Source organism: Harpia harpyja, chromosome 1, assembly GCF_026419915.1.
Source record: "Harpia harpyja isolate bHarHar1 chromosome 1, bHarHar1 primary haplotype, whole genome shotgun sequence".
NCBI lineage: Eukaryota > Metazoa > Chordata > Aves > Accipitriformes > Accipitridae > Harpia > Harpia harpyja.
This window is the reverse complement of record NC_068940.1, coordinates 103,518,854-103,540,217: the sequence shown is the minus strand read 5'-3', so window position 1 is coordinate 103,540,217 and position 21,364 is coordinate 103,518,854. Positions and strand designations below refer to the sequence as shown.

The window sequence follows — 21,364 nt, the reverse complement described above, 5'->3', positions numbered from 1 at the left end:
TTCCTTTCCCCATAACCTGGAGCTGGCAGGCAGCTTTGAAAGGGCCTCGTGTGTCCTGGCTGTCGCAGGAGAACCAACTGTCTGGATAAACATTTCCAGTAGGATTGAAGAGTTTCCTGAACACCCTCTGTTCCCTCTGAATTAGTGCTGGTGTGAGGGGGGATTCCGGGAGATGGCTGTGCCTGTGCCAAGCACATTTCATACCATGTGAGCCAGCTCCTTACCTAGGAAGCAGCAGACCTGGGCGCTGTGCTCTCATGGCTCCACGTGGTCATGGGGTTGGATCCTAAAGGCATCTTTTACCTAAATATTGGCAAGGAGCTTTTCCACTCCCTCATTGTTACGGACTGTGAACGCTTTGTGGGAGTGCAGGGGTTAGCCAAGTTTGTATCCCTCATGGCGATTAACTCTCTACAACTCCAGTTGTGTTGGATTTGGCCAATGGATGCTAAGCGGGGGTAGTGTAGCTATGTGCTTAATGTTGTATTTAATCCCTTCAGGTTCCTCTGTCTACTTAAGAGTCTCCATCCACTGCAGTGCTGATGCTTTCTTGTCTGCAACAGCTGTAGCTGTTAATTGCAGGATGCAAACAGAATAATGCTTCTTGGAGGGAAAGCCAACTTGCCCCTAAACCGATGTTCATGTATTTGGCCAATGTAAAATGAGCAGGACTGGAGCTGACTGGCAGCAATTGTTTTACGTTTGTCTACTTATTCTGGCTTCACGGTCAGAGCTCCGTACTGCTTTGAATCCTTTTCTGCTATTAAGTCAGCTTCTCAAGGCTATCTCGCCATACAACTTTGGTGTTTCCATATAGATCTATCCAAGTGTTCTTGATCATTAAGGCAAATTAGTATTTTCCTGTACTTGTTCTTACACTTCTGCTTTAAACAGGGATTAGGCTCCAAGGTGGTCACTGCTAGCAAGAGGTGTACACTTGGCAGGACTTGAAATACTTTTTTGAAGGCTAAAGGCTGCTGTCAGCCAGGGTTTGCTGTTAAAGTAATCTTTAGTGGGACTGTCTTATCGACAGTCTTTGTTCACTTTTCTGCTATATGCTGGCGGAAAGCCTTGCTATGCCAATGTCCTAGACTGGGTATTGGGAAGAATCTAACAAATGCTAATGCTGGAGAGCATGTGTTTAAAATTATCCTGGCCTGGAACTGGCAGTGGCCCAGGCTCTTCTTCAGAAGAGCAAAGCCAGGAAGGAGGAGATTTCCAGGGCTTGACCAGGGCTCTTTGGCCAGGCCATCACGCCAGTTCTGTTCTCATGATGCACGAGGGAGGAGAGAAAAAATAGCTTTTGACTTTTTTTTTTTTTTTTTTTGTCTGTGTGTGAAAGGATTTGGAATATTTGCAGAAGGCAGTGGAGGGCGAGTCTGCTTGGTTTTTTTTCCTTCTTTTTTTCTTTTCTCTTCCATGCAGGTAGTTGCCATTAAGCTGAGGTGCATTGTGAATTGCTATCTATTCACTGGCATCCATTCCCCAGGCAGCTGCTTTGCTTGCAGCCTTTCTTGAGGCAGCACCTGCATGTGCTCTGGGTCTGCATGGTTTCCTAGCCAGTGCAAGCTTAGCAGCCATGCTGATGAATGTGGGTGTCAACTACAAAGGTGCTTCTCTTGGCTTTGCATGGGGAGCAGCCTGTGGAAATAAGCTGTAAAACTTCAAAGCGTGTTTGGAGTGAAAGTAGCATTCCCCTTGAGGATGGAGAAGTGTTGCTGTTAACCTAACAAACCAGGGCTTTTTTTGGGGGTAGAAAGGGGATAGTACAGTAACTTTCAGGCTGGGTGTTCTTGTGTGTTTGTGGACTTTGGTTGAAAAAAAAAATCAGGGAGACTTTTTTTACTAAAGTTGAGACTTCACAGGACAGTTGAGTGGCCCTATTTTCCCATTCTCACCATCTCTGTTGTACCAGCTCTGCTCACCTGACCCTTGGTAATGTGGTTCAGTTCACTAAGCCACAAGCAAACAATGTTTTTCTTCTGCCTGGATTTTCACCAGTGTATGGGGCTAAACTGACTTCCTGAGGAAGTATGTGAACTTCTCCAGGGCTGGGGAGTAGCAAGACATGGGGCTGGGGAAGAATAGGATGCATTCAGTGGTAGTGAGACTGGATCAACTCACTGTCTCTTCAAGTGTCCTGTCCCTCCCCCCCCCGCCCCCCCCCAAAGGGTACATAGCATGAGATCAGTGCTAGGTTCTGTTTTCACATTTTTAGCTAATTTAAGAACCTGGGACAAACCACTTTCCTTGTATTTTTGAGGGTACCTTCTGTCAAGTTTTTCGTTTTTTTTTTTTTTCTGTGTATAGTACTTAAAATGCTACCAGCTATAAATCATACAAATAACACTTAGTGTCTGTGTACTCAAGTTACAATTGCTGTTAAGTCCCTACTGTTTCTGCATGATTGGAAGCAGGAGGTGCTAATGCCAGAAATGAAATACAAGACATAATAACCTTATAATGTATTTTTGTTGGTTGAAGGAAAGATTTAATGACTTCCACTTATTGTTGCTTTATCTTTCTGCAGGGATGTGAAAGCAGGAAATATTCTTCTTGGAGAAGATGGCTCAGTGCAAATTGCAGGTAACTTTCCTGGTAGCTTTGAATAAACTTTAGGTGTAACTGTGTATCCAAGGAGACAGTTTAATGATCAAGAACAAGCCTACATAAAAATGTTAGCTTCAAGAAGCTCCACAGTTCTTAAAACAAACAAACTAAAACCAACACCACCAAAAAACCCAACAATAAACAAACCACAAACCAAAACAAAAAAAAACCCCAACCCAGAGTTTATTACATCTTGTTATCTTAAATTACTGTTCTTTGGAATTATGGCAGTCAGCATGAATAAATCCTTTGACTGTTAAATCCTCAGAATCAATAGAATAGATAAAATTCTTGGCATAAGCTGGTCAGTTTTTTAAAACAGCAAGTTCATAGGCTTGGAAGTGGACTGCACAGACCTCACTGATTTATCATCGATGTGTAAGGTGGTTTTCAAAAGGACTGTGGTGATCAGTGAATAGATTCATCAGAAGGAAACTGGTATGTCTGATGGTAAAAGTCACTTGCAACTTTGCCTTAACCAAAGATCTGCTGGTCAGACTGCTCATGTGGATGCTCCCTAGTCCGCTTCAGTTGAATGAGTGGCAGGGTGCATGTTTAACTGACCGCCCTAACCCAGCCCAAACTGGGATGAACTAAAAGTCTTGGAAGCAGTTGTGCAAGCTGAGGGACAGGGTAGGGAAAACTGCTAAAGGCAGTTGCTTTAGCTAATACAGATGTGCCTGCAGAAAATGTCTGTTGTAGTCACTGCTGTCACGAGCTGCTTCAACACAGGTATGTTATTTCAAGTGTTTCTGCCAGGCTAGCAGAAGACTACTTGTGTTTCTTCTCCACAAGGGTGCCAGGTCTTGGCTTTTTTTTTATTAAGGCTCACTGGTAATAGGTACCTGTTCACATATTTTTTCTTTTTTTTTCTGCTGGGTAATTTTTAGTTGATAAGCAGTTTTAAAGTTGACTAGTCTTACTTGTACGAATTTCAGAGGATTTATTTTGTCTGTGATTTGTACACGTTCCTCTGGACTGAAATGTCTACTAGTGGTTTATATGTGCAATATCTAAATGATGAAATCCACCTCTCTGCATATCCTGCGAAAGCAACATTGCGAGATGTGCAAAGTTCCCTCTTTACAAATTTTTTCTTTGAACGTGCAAAACAACTAACGCTGTAACCTTTCATGAGACGCAGCAGAGCGACTAAACTCAACCAAGGTCACCAAGTTCACCACTGTGGCAGGAAGCACTTTTCATTTCTGCAAAGGCAGCCGATGACTTGAAAGAAACAAAAATAAATGACTGAATACTAGAGAAGAGCCTGACCTGGTCATAACATGAGATTCTGTTTCTGTGGGAATTTCTGACACTTCAGCTTCCTTTCCTACTGACCCAGGATGAAATAGCAGAATTTCTTGTGAATTTTTTGAGGAGGAAAAAATGCTGGAAGCAGACCAATCCCAATAAAGTGAGTTTTGTTTCAGCGAGATCAAAGCACTTGGCTTTGACAATAATATTAATGCATATTTTGGATAATTCTGTTGATCATTAAGTGCTTCAGTTATCAGCTGGATGACATCACTGCGTTCCCATGAAACAAATGTGTTTAAGTTTCACTGCAAAGTGATGCCATGAGGAAAAAAAAAAAAGATTGATCAGCTGTGGAATGAAGCCTGAGGGTGAATGGGGCACCTCCCTTGAAGGTGCTGGTTTGGTGTACATAAAAAAATGCAAATAATGTAGCAGGAAAGAATGAGTTCAATTCTTTTATAACTCCTTTCTCTTTTGCCATCCCTCTATCAGAACTGCCTGTGAACAGTTGTTTAAGAAGGCCTTATTCAATATTTGGCCTTTGCAACCTTGTGTTCCTGCGTGTTTCCTACTACTTGACACAATTCATGTTTCTTGTCTCAGAAGAAATGTAAATCTTAAATGTAAATGTGAGGAATGTAAATCTCAAACTGGAAATCCTTTGAGGAAAAAAAACAAAGCTGCTTTCAAGGTTTAGAAAAAAATGCTCGACCCTGTAGTGGAGGAAACCCCACTGCCAGGCTATACCTTCACAACATGTCAGTGAATTTAATCACTTGGGAAACTTTCAGTGTATAGAATTCATGGTAGTAATTTTGCTGCAGGATTATAAGTTCCAAGCAGTGAAAACTAAAGCCTCTTTTGTTAATTTGGGCTGTACAGTTCTGTTAAGGCTGACCAGAAAAAGCAGCTTGATGGATGTGTGTCCGACGTTCCTCAGGTTCTGTTTGTAACTCTGAATCGGTGGCTGTGCGTCGGACTTGAAAGCCGCTGTGGGAGCACTGCGAGCTGAGGTGGGCACAGGTAAAGTGATGGAGGAGAAATCTGTGAGCTCAGGGGCATTTGCTGGAAGTAGGAATTCTAAAAATTCCTCTAAAGGCCTGTACAAACTCTCAGCTTCAAACTCTTCCCCAAGTCCTGGGCCTTGGTATTTTTACTCACGGCTCTGTCTATTTTTAACTATGTAGCTCCTTTTGCTTTCAAAATGTGCATCCACTGAACAAGGCATAAAATTGCCTTTAACAGATCCAGCTGACCAGGGAGACCTAAACTGAGGCTATTTGCTTCTATCTTAACATCTTTTTATTTATTTATTTATTTATTTATTTACCACCCCCCCCCCCCCCCCCCCCCCCCAAGGGCACTGGCTTGGGTTTGTGGCTTGGCACCAAGCTTTCAGAGCCTGTTACAATTCAGAGAGTATTGCTTTCTCAGTTTGAAGTGTTTTCCTGCACATTGAATTAATCTATCTTCTGGAGAGAGCAGGACTCTTTCCCAGATACCATTGTTCTGGGCCGTGCTGACGGTGGTTGCAATGTAAATTGAGATAGCAGTGTTCTTTTGTGTTCCAGCCTCTCCATGGCAATTATTGTAATTTTTTTTTTTTTTTTTTTTTTAAATCAGAGCATAAAACCTCTTTGCCCTAGCATTTATTGGCTCCCTGGAGTCTGAGACCTGCATGCGTAAAAACATTCTTTGTCAATATAAACTGCATCGGCACCAATATTGCTGCATAAACCAGGAGACTTCTCACAGTAAGCGAGGCTTAATATTCTTCAGTTTATTTAACTGTGCAGGCCCTATAAATTATTGTGAAATGAAGTGAGAGTCTTGATAGGCTGGGAAGGGGTGGGAGAGGTTGAGGGGAAACTCTCCCCAAGGTGCACGAGACTTGCTCGGTATGAACCATTCTCCAACCATGGCATAATATTAGCATCCTACTGAGACTGGGTGCCCACTAAATCTTTTTTTCCCTGATTTTATCCACTGGGATATTAAATAATGCTGTCACCCCCCCTCCGTGATTGAATCTGAAGAAGCAAGGGTCTACTGAAGGTTGAAAGGCACACATCCTTCCATCTGTGGGATATTTCTGTTGTAGGGACTATAACATGATATCTTCAGGTTTTAAAACCAGTTGGGATTATTAACATGTACTCCAAGAGGCGCTCAGTGTGCCTGCCGTGTCCCAGGCAGGCCGTGTTGCCAAGCGGTTGAAGTAGATTAAGATTTCACGAAGTCGTTCAGGACTTGCTAATTGATACCGGGCAAACTGCCTAACCCCTCTTGTTTTATCTATTTATAAAATGGGGATAGTTAAGGCCAGGCAAAACTTGTGTAACTGAATTTGTGTAACTTTCCACAAATCCATGCCAGCTTGTCACCGGTTCGCTGTGTTCCTGACTGCTCTTAATTCATTGTACTAAAATAGCGCTCTACATAAACATCGAGCTATGATGCAGGCAGTGTCATTCCCCCACTTTCCCTTAGGAAACTAACTTTGGGAGATTAAATTGACTTAACAAAGGACAAGACACGAATCCAACTCAGGGAGAGGAGTGCCGATTGCAGGGCTGACTTGAGCACTTGGTGTTGTATCACAGACACCTCTGAGCCTCTTCTCTCTTTCGAAAAAGGGGCTAAAGTATTTTTCTCTGTGGCTGGTGGAGAGTTTTGGTGCCTCCACTGCAGCAGCATGATGTGAAGTAACTTTTTGTGTGTCACTTGTCATATCCGTGTTTCCTGAAGAGATGTTGTGCTATTTCGTTGTTGAAACCACTTGTGAACTTCTCCAAGGGCGGTGGCTTTACCTGGCCTGGGCTTTGTCATCCTTAAGTTATTTTGTGCAGTATTAGTGTATCTTTATTAACATACTGTTGGGGCTCGGTTTCAGATTTGATCTTTACGTTTAGTCGGCAAAGGGATTTCATACACCTTTTATGTGCCTTGACATTATTGCAAAAAGGCTGAACTTGTGATACAATAAAGCTGCTGTTCTGCATGTGAATTGATTAGAAATATATGTGACTGTAGAGAACTACCTTTCCAAATGAGAATTTGGGAGAACAAGTGTGTATTTATAGATGCAGACCTACTGTATAACCAAATAATCTTTGAAAGGAAAGAAGCTTTTGATTCTTGTACTTCACTAATCTTCCTTTTCTCTGGTGTTTTACCACCCACTGCATTGTCAGCACAAAATTGCTATTTACTTCTGCCTTTGTCCTCTTGCTGCCGGGCTTTATTCATCTTCAGTGCTCTAAAAGCTGTAGGGTTTGCAGAAAAACACTAAGGACAACTGCGGATATTTTCTGATGGTGAACAACTGAACAAGAAGGAAGGTGACCAGTGAAAAAAACACTTAGTGCTGTCTTCTGAAGGACTTTTATTTTTGCTTGAGGAGGGATAATATTTTGGCTACACGAGTTTAAAAACAACTCTGAGTGGTTTGAAGTCAAGATTGGTTTATTCTGTTGTTCTGTCTCACTGAAGTTGGGAACTGCCTTAGGGTCTGATCCAAACCCACCAAACTCTGTAGGAGCCTTTCCGATGTCAGTAGGCTTTGGTCCTGGGTCCTAGTTAGTGCACAGTCTTCTTTCTCTTGTTCCTACCTTGTAGGTAGCTACCTAAGGTAGCAGGTACTTAGGCTTTTTAGGATTAAGGTAATGTTACAGTATGAGACGGCCAAGGAGAGATGATTTTTAATGGCTGACTTCCTGGATTTGGATAAAATAATCTAACTTATGATACTACAGAAATGTATCTTCTGACATACATAGCAGTAATGGTGCCTGTTCTGATGTGGTCCTGCCAAAGCGTTCTTGCACTGGTGAGTTGTTTAGACTGGGTCTTTGTTTCTGCAACGCAGAATAGTAAGAGGAAATTTTCCTTTCAGCTTTTGCATTTCCTGAGTGGCTAGAATAGTTTTCAGGTTTGACAACTTGCATACCTTAATAGCAGGACTTGTTGGCTAATACCATGCTTTTTCAAACACTAGCCTGCAACTTCGTTGCCACTAGAGTGTTTTGTAGGGTATGTGGTTTGCAACACATGATCTTTCTACTGAAAAAGACAAGTTGGCCATATTTTCTGCAGAGCCTGCATCAGCAGAATTGTCATTTCCATTCTGGATTGGTTTTGCTGTGATACAAGAGTCTGGAGAGATATATATTTTTAAAGAAGTCTTTGTTTTATATCACTGAAACAGGTCCAGCAGATGAATCTTTTGTACATTGCTTCAGAAAAGTTACTAAAAAAATGATCCTACGACTTGTATCAAGACTTCCTGCAGACTATTATTTGCTAGCAGACTGCTGGAAGTCTTCAATTTTTGGGCTCCTTTAGAATGTGACAGTCGTTGGATTCCCAGCAGTGGTGGTTACTGGTATTGCAAGACAAGTCCAAACATTTCCAATTCCTCCCTGTTTCTGGTGATTCAGTCCTTTCCAGTTATCACCATAGTGAGCCAATATAAAGTACAAGCTGCCAAAGAAGAGTACAAATGTAAACACTTCTGAGCTATCATACCTCTTGAATTTTGTTAATTTTCCTATTTTCTAGATTTAAATTAATTTGCAATTAACCTAGTGCCATTTTAGCCTTTTTGAGGGTAGTTAGCAGTGGGAGAGAGAATGAGACACAGGTCGTACCAACTGCTCAGAAGTAAGAATTGAACCCTAACTTGTGGTTAGGATTTTATTTTATTGCTTTACAGATATTTCTTGAGAGCACGCACATTCTTATCTTAATAGCTGGGACTTGGATAAAGTTAGTAAGATGACATTTGAGAAGACGGTTTCAAAGTCATTCCTTGCAGCAGAGTAGCACAGACTGGTTGTGCCTATTTTAGCCCACTGTAAATGAGGGAAATTGGGAAAACATTGAATAAATCAACCATGTAACTGAATACAATTTAATTCTGTTTAAGCTTTCTGCTGACCTCAGATAGCAGATGTAGGGGCACAATTTCCAACTGGAATTTATAAACCCACGTTTGATGTGAAATGTGGTGAATGCTGTGTGTGCTGTGTAAAGGACTTGTGTTTTTACTGCTGGGATGCTTTTGCTTTGAATGGCTTTTCCTTTACCCTCAAAATGACTGCATGGAAACTTGAGGTAAGATAATATACACAAGTTCAAATACAGCACATCACAACAATATGCTGATGGCACTTGGACAAGTTTCTATTAGTATTATCTTATTTAAAAGAACTTCTAATTGCTTTTGTCTTTAGAACAATGGATCTTGCAAGACTTCCTGTAATGAGCGGTAAAATGCAAGTAATTTTACTCTGAACTTTTTAGGAAGCTCATGCAGTTTTCTGAGAAAAGCAAGAATGGTGGATACACACATGGAAGATCTCAAAGCAAAATCACTGTTGCAAAAAGTGGGTTTCCAGAAAAATACAGATTGCAGTGCTGATGGGGATAGCGATCCATCTAAAAGTGCTAAAACTTCAAGGCTAGCAGGAAGACAGGGTGCCTCTGGGAACAGGGAAGAGAACAGGACAGTGCATCAGGGAGAAGCTGAACCATAATGATAGGCATTTGCTAGTGCTTGTTTTAGCCCTGTGACTTCTATGCAACTTTCTTCGATGTCAACTTTCACTAATCCATGTCTTGTATTTTAGTGAGTGTTAAGTTCCTGTACTTGGAAGCCTCTAACCTAAGTGAGCTGGAAGCTTTCAGCATCTTATTCTTCTGAGTGATAATTTCAGTGGTGTTTCTCAAATATGGAAAGACTGGTGAGAAGGGGCTCATTGCACTGCTGGCATGATACAGAAGGAAGCTTGGGACTGTCCTCACTTGGATGCCATTGCCTGAAAATTGTAAAGAGGGATCTTTTGTTGCAGTTGATTCCTCAGTTAGGATAACACTCTTAAGCCGTGGAGTAACTCCATGGCTCCTCTGAGTAAGACTTTGCGTTTACAGTTAACCATGTCAGCTGAGTTTCAAAAATTTTCAAACCTATTGTGGTCAATAATGTTCTGGTTTTATGTGAAATAGCCCTTGAATTTCAGAGACTTATCCTCCAAGCCTGTTGCCAATCTCAAAAATGGCATTCAAGATTTTGATTGCTTGTACTGTGTTCAAAAAAAGGCAGGTGTGTGTGTGGATAAAGTTGAGTTATGGAGAATGACCCATTGCAGGTCTATAATTCTGCAATACATAAGCAGTGTAGTTTGGAGCAAACTAGGAAGAAATACTTCTACAGTTTTGTGTTTACAGTTTCCCTGTCACCCGATTTATTTCTTTTTCTTTCTCCAAGGAAAGTCTGTCATCCTCTCTTGAATGACTTGGTTGCCGAATCTTTTTTTAATGCTCTTTGAACAAACATACTGTACCCCATTGCGATCCCTGCACACTACTGCTGCTGTTCACAGATCCTGTTTTCCATGTCATTCTTAATTGCATAAAACATCAGTGTTATCTTTGAAAGCATAGTTTTCATGTAAAAGAATGATTTACTTTAAGACAATTACCAGCAAGTGCCTGGGGCATCCTTGAGCGTCCTTCAGCTTGTGAAAGATGATTCAAGTGGGGATAATGCTGTGCAGGGTGTGAATACCTCTCTGCAAGGCTCCCTCTGGGATGGTCGGGCTGGTTAGTGGCATGTGCTGCTCGATTCAGTAACGCTGCTGTATCACTGGGAGCCAGTCCAAGTTCCTGTTAAAGCACTGAGCATCTCAGCGATGGAATATTACCAAGCAAAGCGTATTCTGATAATAAACCATTCAGAATAAGGGGCTGATACCTCCAGTCTGCAGGATGCAGTTAGGATAGTTAAATGTTATAAAGTCTAGTAACATTTTATGTACCAGACTTCATTGCTGCAGATACTAACAGGATGCTAATAGAAGTTCAGTTCTTACTTGTTGTGCATGTATACAAATGTAAATAAAGGACTGGCTGTCAGAGGCAGGTTTGTACAGTAGCAGGTCTGCTGGGGGGGAGTGCAGGCATGCTGTAATGTGACCAGTGGGCCATAATGGAAAGTGGAATTTTCCTCTCTGCCGGCCAGCACTGAAAGCTCTGCTGTCCCCAGTAATTGAATGGTGGACTACACACTGTTCGTGTACCAGCACTCCTAGCTAACTGTTTTATCATTCTTCATTTATTAGGAAACTCCTCATGCGTAACTGTATGGTCTAGTACTTAATAGATGGCTGGGAATATGAGGGGAAAGAGGGGACAACCCTTCAGTTTGCTTGGGATGTGTTCTTAATACAATCTGGTTTTGTTTTCTTTTCAGACTTTGGTGTTAGCGCGTTTCTGGCCACTGGTGGTGACATTACCAGAAATAAAGTCAGGAAAACTTTTGTGGGCACACCTTGCTGGATGGCACCAGAAGTTATGGAACAGGTGAATTGTTTTTCCTAGTGTCCTCTTAGCTGATCTGCACCTGGAATTCCTTGTTGTCAGCAAGGGCTACATTTACTTGAAGCTAAGATGATAATTTGGCATCCTGTCAGGCTTTCTTAAAACTACAGGATTTTCTTCGATTTGCCTATTGCAGCCAGGCTTGTATTGGGGAATATTAAGTGTTCAGTAGATTTTTGCCCTGTTGCTTCTCTTCAGGCTCCTACCTAAGGTGAGGATGAGACAGCTCAGCTGTTGCATAAAGATTAACCTGCCCCTCCCTCTTGCATAAACGTGAGGTAGAATATAAATAGTTTCACACATGGTAAATATGCACATATATGGGTTGGTAATGTGCTCTTCTGCATTTCTAAATAGAAGAATTTGGGGTAGCTAATTGCAAGATGTCAGAGCGGGGAGTTATTACAGTAAAATAACATGCAGTTGACTTTATTTGGGTGTTTAGTTTCTCTTGGCTTGTGAGAATCCGGATTGTAAATGCTGAGGAATGCTTGTCTCTTCCCCCTTCCTACTCTGCTCTTTTGGCTAGTTAAAAGATGTCATATTTCTTCCCGTTGGGTGGAGATATGTCACTTTTTGTCCTCCACTACTTCTAGACTAAACTACAGAAGCTTTGTCTGCATGGCTTCTGATAAAGGCCACCTGGAAACTTTGTTTAATGTAAAATATCTTTGCCCATTTCTGAGCAAGATCCACAAACAAAATTATGCCACAGTCCTGACAGGGCATTTGCAGTAGCTGTCTATTGCATTGATGTTCATTGCCATAAGCATTCTGAAAATTATCCCTCATCCCCTTAAAAACAGTTTGACAGAGGGCTGGAGTCAGGGTTTGATTTTTGGCAGGTGTGCCAAGCAGAAATAAAACTGACTATAAATGTTTTTCTGTTTTTCCTTTTTTCCTTCCAAAAAATCTTTTTAACAAGAATATTTTGGGAAAACATTGTTTTTATTCAAGTAAACCCGCCTTGTTACTTTTCTCCTTGCTGTTCACAATAAAATATTTTGAAGCTTAGGAGGAGCTTGAGTAGGACTCCAACAAATATATGTATCTCTAAAATGAAATGCAGCTAAAACAGTGGTAGAACTTTAATGCATTTTTTCCTGTATCTAAAACTTCTTCAGGGATTGAGATAATTTTGGAGTAGCTTAAATATACTATTGCTGAAAGGCTTTTTCAATGTCTGGCCTTTTCAGTGGCTCCCCGTGGTGGCACTGAGGGGCTGGTGTGTTAAAGCACTCCTGCAACCTGCTCAGAGTACAAGTCGTAACACCACAGAGTACAAGACACACTCCCCAAGTCAGGAGCTGTCTTTGCAAACCTGCTTCTGAACTGCTTCACTGTCATGTACTTCTGGATTTTTTTTTTGTTATGTTGATTTAAAAATGAATAAAAAAATAGAGTGTTCAGTGTTTCCAAAACCAGATCAGAGTTGTCCCTTGCTTTTCTGTCCTTTGTGTCCTGTCCTGGTGAACAGGGCACAGCAGGCTGGCCAGGACCTAATGGTGCTGCTCCAGGCTCATTGCAGTTAGGGTGGCTGCAGTCTGCAGGACAACAGGGAAAAAAAGATCTTAAGGAGGGTGCTAAAAAGGGGAAATGAAGGTTTTGGTGACAAAGCGGGGGTTCTTGATGCAACAGATGTGTTTCCAAAGGAGGTATATTTTCTAGGGAGTCCAATACTTCCATGAGGGCTGTGCACATCTAACTTGTTGCAAATATTAGATGGTAAGGAGGTATTTTGGATGCTGATGTGAAATCCTTCAATGTCCGTTTGTATCATCTTGCTGTCTTCCAGCAGGTGTCACTCTGAGCCACTATATCCAACCCGGGAAAAAGGACGAAGGGGTTGCTGTAGGTTAGCCTTCACTATGTAGATATTATCGACCCAATTCCATTTGGTTTACTTCAGCATCATTAAGTTCCTTTAACATGTTAATACATGATAGCCTGGCATTGTCTTTTAATGTACATTCGTTCACTTGACAGATTTATGGCAAAAAAAAAAAAGCTGAGGAGAAAAATAAATGTTGATATAAACTAACTGCAGGGTGGTGACTAATATGGATCGGACAGATGTCAAGATGAACTGCTGTAGACAGTTTTGAACTTCATAGCTTTCATTTGCAAGTAGGATTATATGATATAATTAAAAAAAAAAACCCCAAACCACTGAACAGTTAAAATCCTGGTGGGGAATGGGGAGTTGTACAGTATATATAGATGTGCTGCAAGACTAACTGAAAGATAAAGCTAAGTAATGTCCCAAAGTTATACTCAAAACCTAAAAATAGTGTGAGGGGGGAAAAAAATGCCACCCTTACAGCATATTTCTTTCTTCACTATGTTCTTTTAAATTATACTAGATATCTGTGCTTTTTCAGTTAAATGACTTGAAATCTGTTCATAATCATTGGATCCATAACCTGAGGCACTTCAAGAAACCTTTCAGACCTTTAAGGCTCATGAAAATGATGTCTACAGAGTTGAAGAAATTAGTGCAAGATAAAAACTCCTGTTGCTGTAATAAGTTTCAGTTCAACTAAAGTGTTATATAAAAAACAGTGCAAGAGGGTTTTTTGTTTGTCAAAATTAAAGATCATCTTAAAGGTAGTTTGGGGAACGTTTTTTGCTTCATCACAATGAATCTCTTTTCTAAAGCTTGTTAGGTTAGCTGAACACAATATCCCTATTAGCCTTGCTCTGATTCAATATTCATTTTTCCAGAGTCTAGCGAGAAGAAATACAAACCGTTCTAAGCAGCCAAAATGCTTTGATTTTTTTGTAGCTGCTCTTGAAGTTAGTACATAATGTTTCTCTCCTGCAGTAGAGAGAACAAGTGCCAAAATATTACCTAATGATAATGAGGAAGTAAATGCTTTGGCATATGAAATATTTTTTCCTGTGCATGAGGGGAAGTAAATGCTATAAATTTTCCTGAACAAGTCTGTGTTTAATGTCAAGTACAGAAGCTACTATTAATTAGTGGAAGGAAATACTAGTCTGTAGACAGGAGTGAGGGGATTTTTACTGAGCTGGTGTGTACTGAAGTTTCAGGATTGAGCATGTTTGCAGTCAGATTGATTAAGCGGTTGACTAAAAGTGTAGTGAGGCATATGTCCCAAGGGGATAACAGTCCATCTATTAACTATGAGAGTTTCATTATACTGTTTAATGACTCTCTGTGTCTTTGTGTAGAAGTCGGGGCCGGGGTTAACCCAGTGCCCCTTTATGTTCTACACATGGAGAGGTTTATGGCAGAGCAGTCCTAGTTGCACAGTCCACAATCATAATTTTCATCAGACTATGACTTCAGAAACACCTTCTCGAAGGTATAAGGAGCTGGGCGGAGAGGAGGGAGAAAAAGTTCTTTCCATCTCTTTAACGCTATAGTGCTGCTCTTTCCAATTTCGAGGGGCAAGGAAGGAAAGGGCAAAAGGATGTGTAATAGGCTAAAGAAAGGGATTGTAGTGTAGGATAGCAAGAGGCACATGCTAACATCCTCTAATATTTTTCAGGTCAGAGGATACGATTTCAAGGCAGACATCTGGAGCTTTGGGATCACTGCTATTGAACTGGCTACAGGGGCAGCTCCTTACCATAAATACCCGCCCATGAAGGTGAGCAGGTCTCCAGATACTTGTGCAAGATAAAGGATCAGTGTGTTCTCTGGGTGTTTCCAAGAATTTGGCCAGCATGCTTAGTTGAAGAGTTTGTCCTCTCAAATTGCACTTGTGGATCACAATGTTCTTGGATTTATCTGAAGTCACCTTTTAAAAATATGCAACTTAATCAGCATTGTCTGAAACTGTGCAGTTCTTATTTAGATCCTGAGTCTTGCCAGGGTCGCCATTCTTGAGGAAAGTGCTGTGTGTTTTAATCGTGGAGCCTCTGAAGGCAGCAGATGTTTTTAAGGCTATAAGTAATGATTCAGAGCATGCTACCTGGCATCCAGTGACACTGGGATGGTGAGCCATTCCTTCTCCTGCACTGATAATCCTTCTTGATACCTCCCAGAAATCCCGTTACCAGTTATCCAAAACAATGTCTGTCTTTGTTTAGTGCCAACAGTCCTGTCAATTACTGAACCAGTGGAAAGTACCGCATCAGTATGAAATGGTGTGGTATTGGCAACATAAATATTTTATTGAAGTTGAGGTGGAGGAAATGTTCTTGTTTAAACACTGACTGACAAAACTTCAAAAATCTTGTTTAAGTATCTTGAACTTCAGATTGCCTTATAGTTTGGCTAACTTTCCCTATTTCCTGACTTTTGAACCAGGAGCTACTTCCAGCATGCAGCTCTCTCAGGGAGTCCACATCTTAAAGTTAACTGAGTTGACCCTGTCAGTTAAGGTCTGAAGCATCCTGCCCTTCTGCTGAGCTTTGAGATCTTCTTCCTTAGCCCCTTTGTGAGATCTGATGGGGTCCTGTCTCAGTCACAAAACTTTGAGCCTCTTTGGCCCACCCTCTTGAAGGCCACTTTGCCTCTACTCCTGGGATGCATGCTCCCTCAGATCAAACAGGAGGGGGTGGAGAGCCCTTTCAGTAATCCCATAGCTTATGGTTAGACTAGTTACAGGGGATATGAGGCCTATGGGTGCCAAGTCCCTCAATTTTAGGCATACCATGGGGCAAGCTTTCCTTTTCTGAGTCTTTTAACTGCTGGAGTGCTATGCAAGTTGCGTGTCACCTCTTTAGGACCTGGGTCCATCCCCTCCTACCCTGCAATTACAGTAGCATTTGGGAATCCAGTAGCTCCTAACTCATTAGAACGGGCTCATCCGTGTGTTGCTTTAAATGCCAGGACTTTGCACTAGTTTAACTCCTGTAGAACACAATTAATTTTAAGATTTGTGTCATCTCTGTGCAGGGACTGTTGAATAACTGAGTGGTTTAGAAATGCCGTTAAAGTTCGTACTGTATCAGTGGTTGTGGCAGAGCAGCGAGGAGCTCAGGGAAATGTGTTGCTGGTTTAGCTGTTGCTGTTTTCATTGATACTTCCTTCTGTGCTGTGACTATTGGTAGCATTTTGCAGTAGCTTCTGCAAGCTGTACTTCTGTTTATTGTGTTTTGAATGTATGGGTTGTAGCTTTGAATACAAAGATCGCCTATTTAGTATTGTGTGTTGTCATATGGTAGATATAATTCTGAGTCTCCAATTCTATTAGGTATGGGTTCCAGTCATGCAGCCTGCAAGAGGACTTCTGTGTTTTATCTATTGAATGTAACTGTATTTCATTGCAAATTAGTTTTGTTACGCAGCAAAATGACCCATGCATTAAGTGAACCTCCAAGGAGAGGGGGGAAAAAAAGCAGGGAATTCTGTCATGGACTGTATAATTTCAGCTAGATTGCTGGGCTCTTGCTGCCCTAAGCGATATAGCTGTGGAAAGCTATTTAAATGTGCTATGTGCTGCTTACTTTTCTAAAAATAGATATTCATCTGTATGTAGGTGACAAGTGAAAATGGAAATGAGTAATTTTCTTCCTTTCCTTCAGAATATCTGAGTGATGTGAAAGAAATAATCAGTTTGGCTTGATGGCTGTTTGTGTGAGAAATGTCTTCACCTGCTGTTGCATTGGTGCATGGAAGTGAACCCTCATATTTTTTTTTTTATGTTGCCCTTCTGCTTGTACATTAATTTCATTTTTAGCTAAGAAATACCTGCAGGGTGATCTAAACAGAGCCTTTGAATCAAATGCCTTGCATAACTCCTTGTCTCAAATGAGGAAGGCTGGTAGAAGTTCTGCTATGCTTACACCTTTAATCACACCAGACAGGCCTGAAAGTGCATTCCAACCTTGTGTTTGGCCCGTGGACTGCACTGTGGGCCAGGAGATGTGATGGAAAACAGTAGCTTAAATTGTTGGGTATAAATTAGCCTGGCTTCCCAAGGAAAGCTGGTGGAGGTAGCGCTCTCTAGATCCTGTTGTACGAGTCTTGAACCTCTCTGCTGACAGGCAGAATTTGCAGAAGTGTAAAGGTTTTGAAAGTAATTGTTTCTATAAAGTTAGTGAATGTGGGAAGCAGAGGGAAGAGGAGAGACCCTGTAATTGCCCTGAGGAAAAGGTAGGTGAGTTTTTGCTGTCCGGTGAATGCGAGGAGACAGTCTAAATTGTGAGAAACTTCACTCTGAGCTCAGGCTACCCTCAGAGAGCTGTTGTAATGAAACAGTCCGTGTTGACTCAGATGCTTGAGGAAAATGCTTGTCTAAAATACAGTGTTCCCAAGATCTGCCTCTAACAAAGGTCAAGAAAAATCTCATTGCCAATAGACATAATTCTTTCAGGTTTTAATGCTGACACTACAAAATGATCCTCCATCTTTGGAAACTGGTGTGCAAGATAAGGAGATGCTGAAGAAGTATGGGAAATCATTTAGGAAGATGATTTCATCGTGCCTACAAAAAGACCCTGAAAAAAGGTAAGAACAGGTAACACCAAAATAAATAAATACCCACCCCCCCCCCCCAAACAAAACCACAAACCTCATTGTATTCCATATTTTTTTAAGCTGGTACACTCTCTGCCCATCCAGCCTTTCAGTCACAATGAACACAGCAATCTTGCTGTGTGGCAGCAAATTCTCTTGGCTGTCCTTATTTTTAAGGATAAATGTCTGGCGTTGTGCCTGGCTGGGGCACACATCTACCATTTGGGTTAATGAGAGTGCATCCCAGTCCACTGTGTGTGTAGTGCTATTCTCCCCCTTGCCACCTCCAGCAGGTGACTGCAGTTCATGTTTTGTTCCCAGTCAAAACTGCTCTGTGTTTATAAATCAGAAATTACATGTTGGGCAATATGTGTTTACTTGCAAAGCTTCATAAATAAACTTTTTAAAATTTGCCAGTGCAAAGAAGGCTTTCAGTGTAGTTTTGACTTGCTTAATTATAAGTAATATTTGGTTTGGGGGGGAAATAAGGAAAAACACTGGTGAATTTTACCAACATGTTTTCATCAATACAGATTGCTTAAGTGACCTGATGACATTTTCAGTCTTCCTTGTAATGGTAGCTTGACTACTCAGTGATGTTAGAAATACTACCAAGGGGGTGGTGCATATGTTGTTGTTCCCAGGACAGCATTGTATCATTATGTTATGGCACTGTTCAAAGCTGCACGAGGGTCTGGCTGTCTATGGCACTGTTTAAAATCCACAGCCTGTCACATAGGATGGCTCAGACATATTTCTGTGGAGGACAGTCATAGCATTTGCCAGTCTGTGAAGCTGTTTAAAGGAATGTTCACCTTGCATTAAAAATAGTGTTCCTTAAAATGCAAAGGTAAAGAAACAAGCATTCCCACAGATCAGTTTTTATACCTCTTAGTTTTCTTTTTTACTCAGTAAGCAAACTAATTCTGGAAAGGAAGAAGTCCCTTCATAAAATAATAATAATGAAGACATTTTTCAGTTCCCTCTTGTGACAGATCCAGCAACAAAGGCTTCTCATGCATTGTGAGATGGGATCTCTCTCTTCTAACAAGCTTTACACTTGAAATGCTTAATGAATCCAGTGGAGTGCTTGATAAATGCTGATAGCAGGGTGTTTTTTTTCCCAGCATGATGTTTTTTCTCCTTTCTAAAGCATATCCTATCCCTGGAGGTTAGAATGTGTGCTGATCAGAATTAAACATAATCACTTTGAATTGTGACATACCCCTTCTCTCTTCTCAAGCACCACTAACAGCCACTGTCATCATCCTGACTATGGGAGCAGGAGGTCGGCCCATAAGGAGCAACCAGCAGAATCAGATAATGCTTATGCATATTGTACAGGTTCTCAAAGAGGAGAATTTAGTGCAATTGCTTTTTAATTATTTTGGGGGCTGCCTTGCAGGTGGATGATTTTTGTTAGAGTAGTCTGAGGTGAAATAAACCCTGTTACGAATAGCCTTTGCAAGTCACTGATTAAACTCTGTTACTATTTAAGCACAGTTTGCAGTGTGGAAATGCTCTAAGCTGATACTTTCTCATGTAGGCCTGAGTCTTTAGAAAGCTCCTTCTAAAATGACCAAGGGATGTCTTTTACTTTCCAGTATTTATCCTAAAGCCTAACTTAAAGGGGAGAATAGTTTGTATTTGTTACTTTTCTATTAGAGAAAGGTTGATTGTCTCACTTGTGTTTAATAGAACTAATTACACACATATAATCGAGTATCTCTGAAATAACTTTGTTTACTTGCACATGGCGAGTACTGCACTCCTGCTGTAGGTGATGATCCTTCATTTCAATTTTGAGCAAATTGTTTCTGTGATCCTATCAAACTGGCTCTGAGAGGCTCAAGTTCAGCATCAAAATGAGAGCAGCTTCTCCCCCCCACCCCCAAGTTATTCACTGCTTTTGAACAGAATAGGCTTTGATCAGAATACACTGAGTATTTAAAAGACTGGTGATGTAAAATTTACTTGGAATACATTGATTGATTTTTAGGGGAATTGTGCAGGAGAAGCCGATGCCCTTATGCAATGTTACAACAAGCTGCAGCAACCTGGAATATGGTTGTGTTGAAAGGGAGCATTTTTAATTGTCTTTTCTACATCTTTTTTTATTGACAGACCGACAGCAGCAGAACTCTTAAGACACAAATTTTTCACGAAAGCAAAGGTAAGAAAATGCTTCCTAAACTGATCTGTGCAGAGGCTCTGGAGAGGACTTTTCAGAAGTACGATAAGTATGGTGACAGCTTTATTGGCATGAGTGTGGGCTGTTTCACTTAGGGCCAGCATAGCTGAGTGAGTTGAATGGGTCATTGTGAACGAACAGAATGAAACCCCTCTTCTGTACCTCCTTGTGTATGCTGCTATTAAAAGAAATTACCTAGAAATTCTTGAGCATTTAAATGTCTTTCAGTGGCTTTTGGTTTTTTTTTTTTTTTTTTCTTCTCTTGTAATGGTGCCATTCTGGCTGCCTGTCCAACCATAAAGGTCTCTGTGGCAGTAAATGTAACTTATATTTTAGTAAACTCTGTAATTGGTCTGTATCCAAAGCAGTGAATGAGGCCCACTGTGCAGAGGGCTACGTAAAACTATTTCACCCTGTGTTGCCTTATGGAAAGTGAAGATCCTGTGATACAAAATAGTAGGAAACTCCCATTTCTAGCCTTGAAGTGAGCTGCCAGTGAGCATTTATGTAATTACTTCCTGGAGATTAGTGCATATGCAATGTGCAAGGTCTTATTGAGGGAAACAGAAATAATACAAGGGAGAATTTATATTTCCATGGGAATAAGAAGATGTTTTCTGTTTGCTTATTTCTTCTGTGGCATGTTTGTGATCAAAATACATGGGTTTTATAGCACAACACAGATTAAACTGTCAAAAACATGTCTGATACCTGGGATAGCACAGCAGCATCACCAGTTAATCAAAGTAGTTTTCAGCTCCCAGATTAAGATGCTTAAATGGAAGTGGCCACATCTAGGTATTTGTGCAGGAGCTGGATGTCCTATTAAAGTTGACAGAAATCTAACAAGTGCAACTGAGGAAGTCTAGAGAGAGATCCAGTTTATGAAATGTAGGTGTTTGCTTTAGGGCAAGTTTAACTGATGTCTGGGCTCTTGACAGTATTAACTAGGTTTTCGTTGTCCATGATGGGATTTTAGGCAGCTGAATACTCTGCATCTGTATACTGGATGCACACTTGGTGTCCAAAGTGACAAGATGGTTTACACATTGCTGACCTTTCTCCGTTTGGTTGTGCGAGTTCTGGTTCATGTTATACTTCATTGTGTGTAAAATCTCCTTCATGCTTTCATTAAGCTTCCGCAGAGTAAAATATTAGCATATGTGGTGATAGAAAATTAACATTATTGTAAGTGAGGCAATACTTAAACCGACACCCAAAGTGAAAATGTGCCAGTTAACACTCAGTGTTAAATTACTTTTCCTACATCAGCCACTGCCAAACTGACAGCTGTAACTTGAGGACAGAAGAGTCCAACTTCTATATGTCTATATTGAACTTTATACTTAAATACAGTCTGTATTATGTAAAAGTATGTTTTGATAATGCTGAGAGCCACTTAACAGGAAGGGACAGCGTGTGTCTTGAGGCTCTCCATCCTGCATGCAAGAAACCATCACAGGGAAGTTCTGGGAGCACTTCATGGGCAG

The 21,364-nt window shown here is 41.0% G+C and overlaps 1 protein-coding gene across 2 annotated transcripts in view; it reads left to right on the top strand.

The window, feature by feature from the left end:
- The window catches only part of OXSR1 (oxidative stress responsive kinase 1), a 93,140-nt gene that overhangs the window by 55,920 nt on the left and 15,856 nt on the right, over nucleotides 1-21,364 (top strand). For both annotated transcript variants that reach the window (XM_052807666.1, XM_052807655.1), the window contains exons 5-9: nucleotides 2,531-2,586; nucleotides 11,123-11,232; nucleotides 14,766-14,867; nucleotides 17,541-17,674; nucleotides 19,808-19,856. In XM_052807666.1, coding sequence (XP_052663626.1) covers nucleotides 2,531-2,586; nucleotides 11,123-11,232; nucleotides 14,766-14,867; nucleotides 17,541-17,674; nucleotides 19,808-19,856 — 451 coding nt within the window. The remainder of the gene's footprint in view (nucleotides 1-2,530; nucleotides 2,587-11,122; nucleotides 11,233-14,765; nucleotides 14,868-17,540; nucleotides 17,675-19,807; nucleotides 19,857-21,364) is intronic.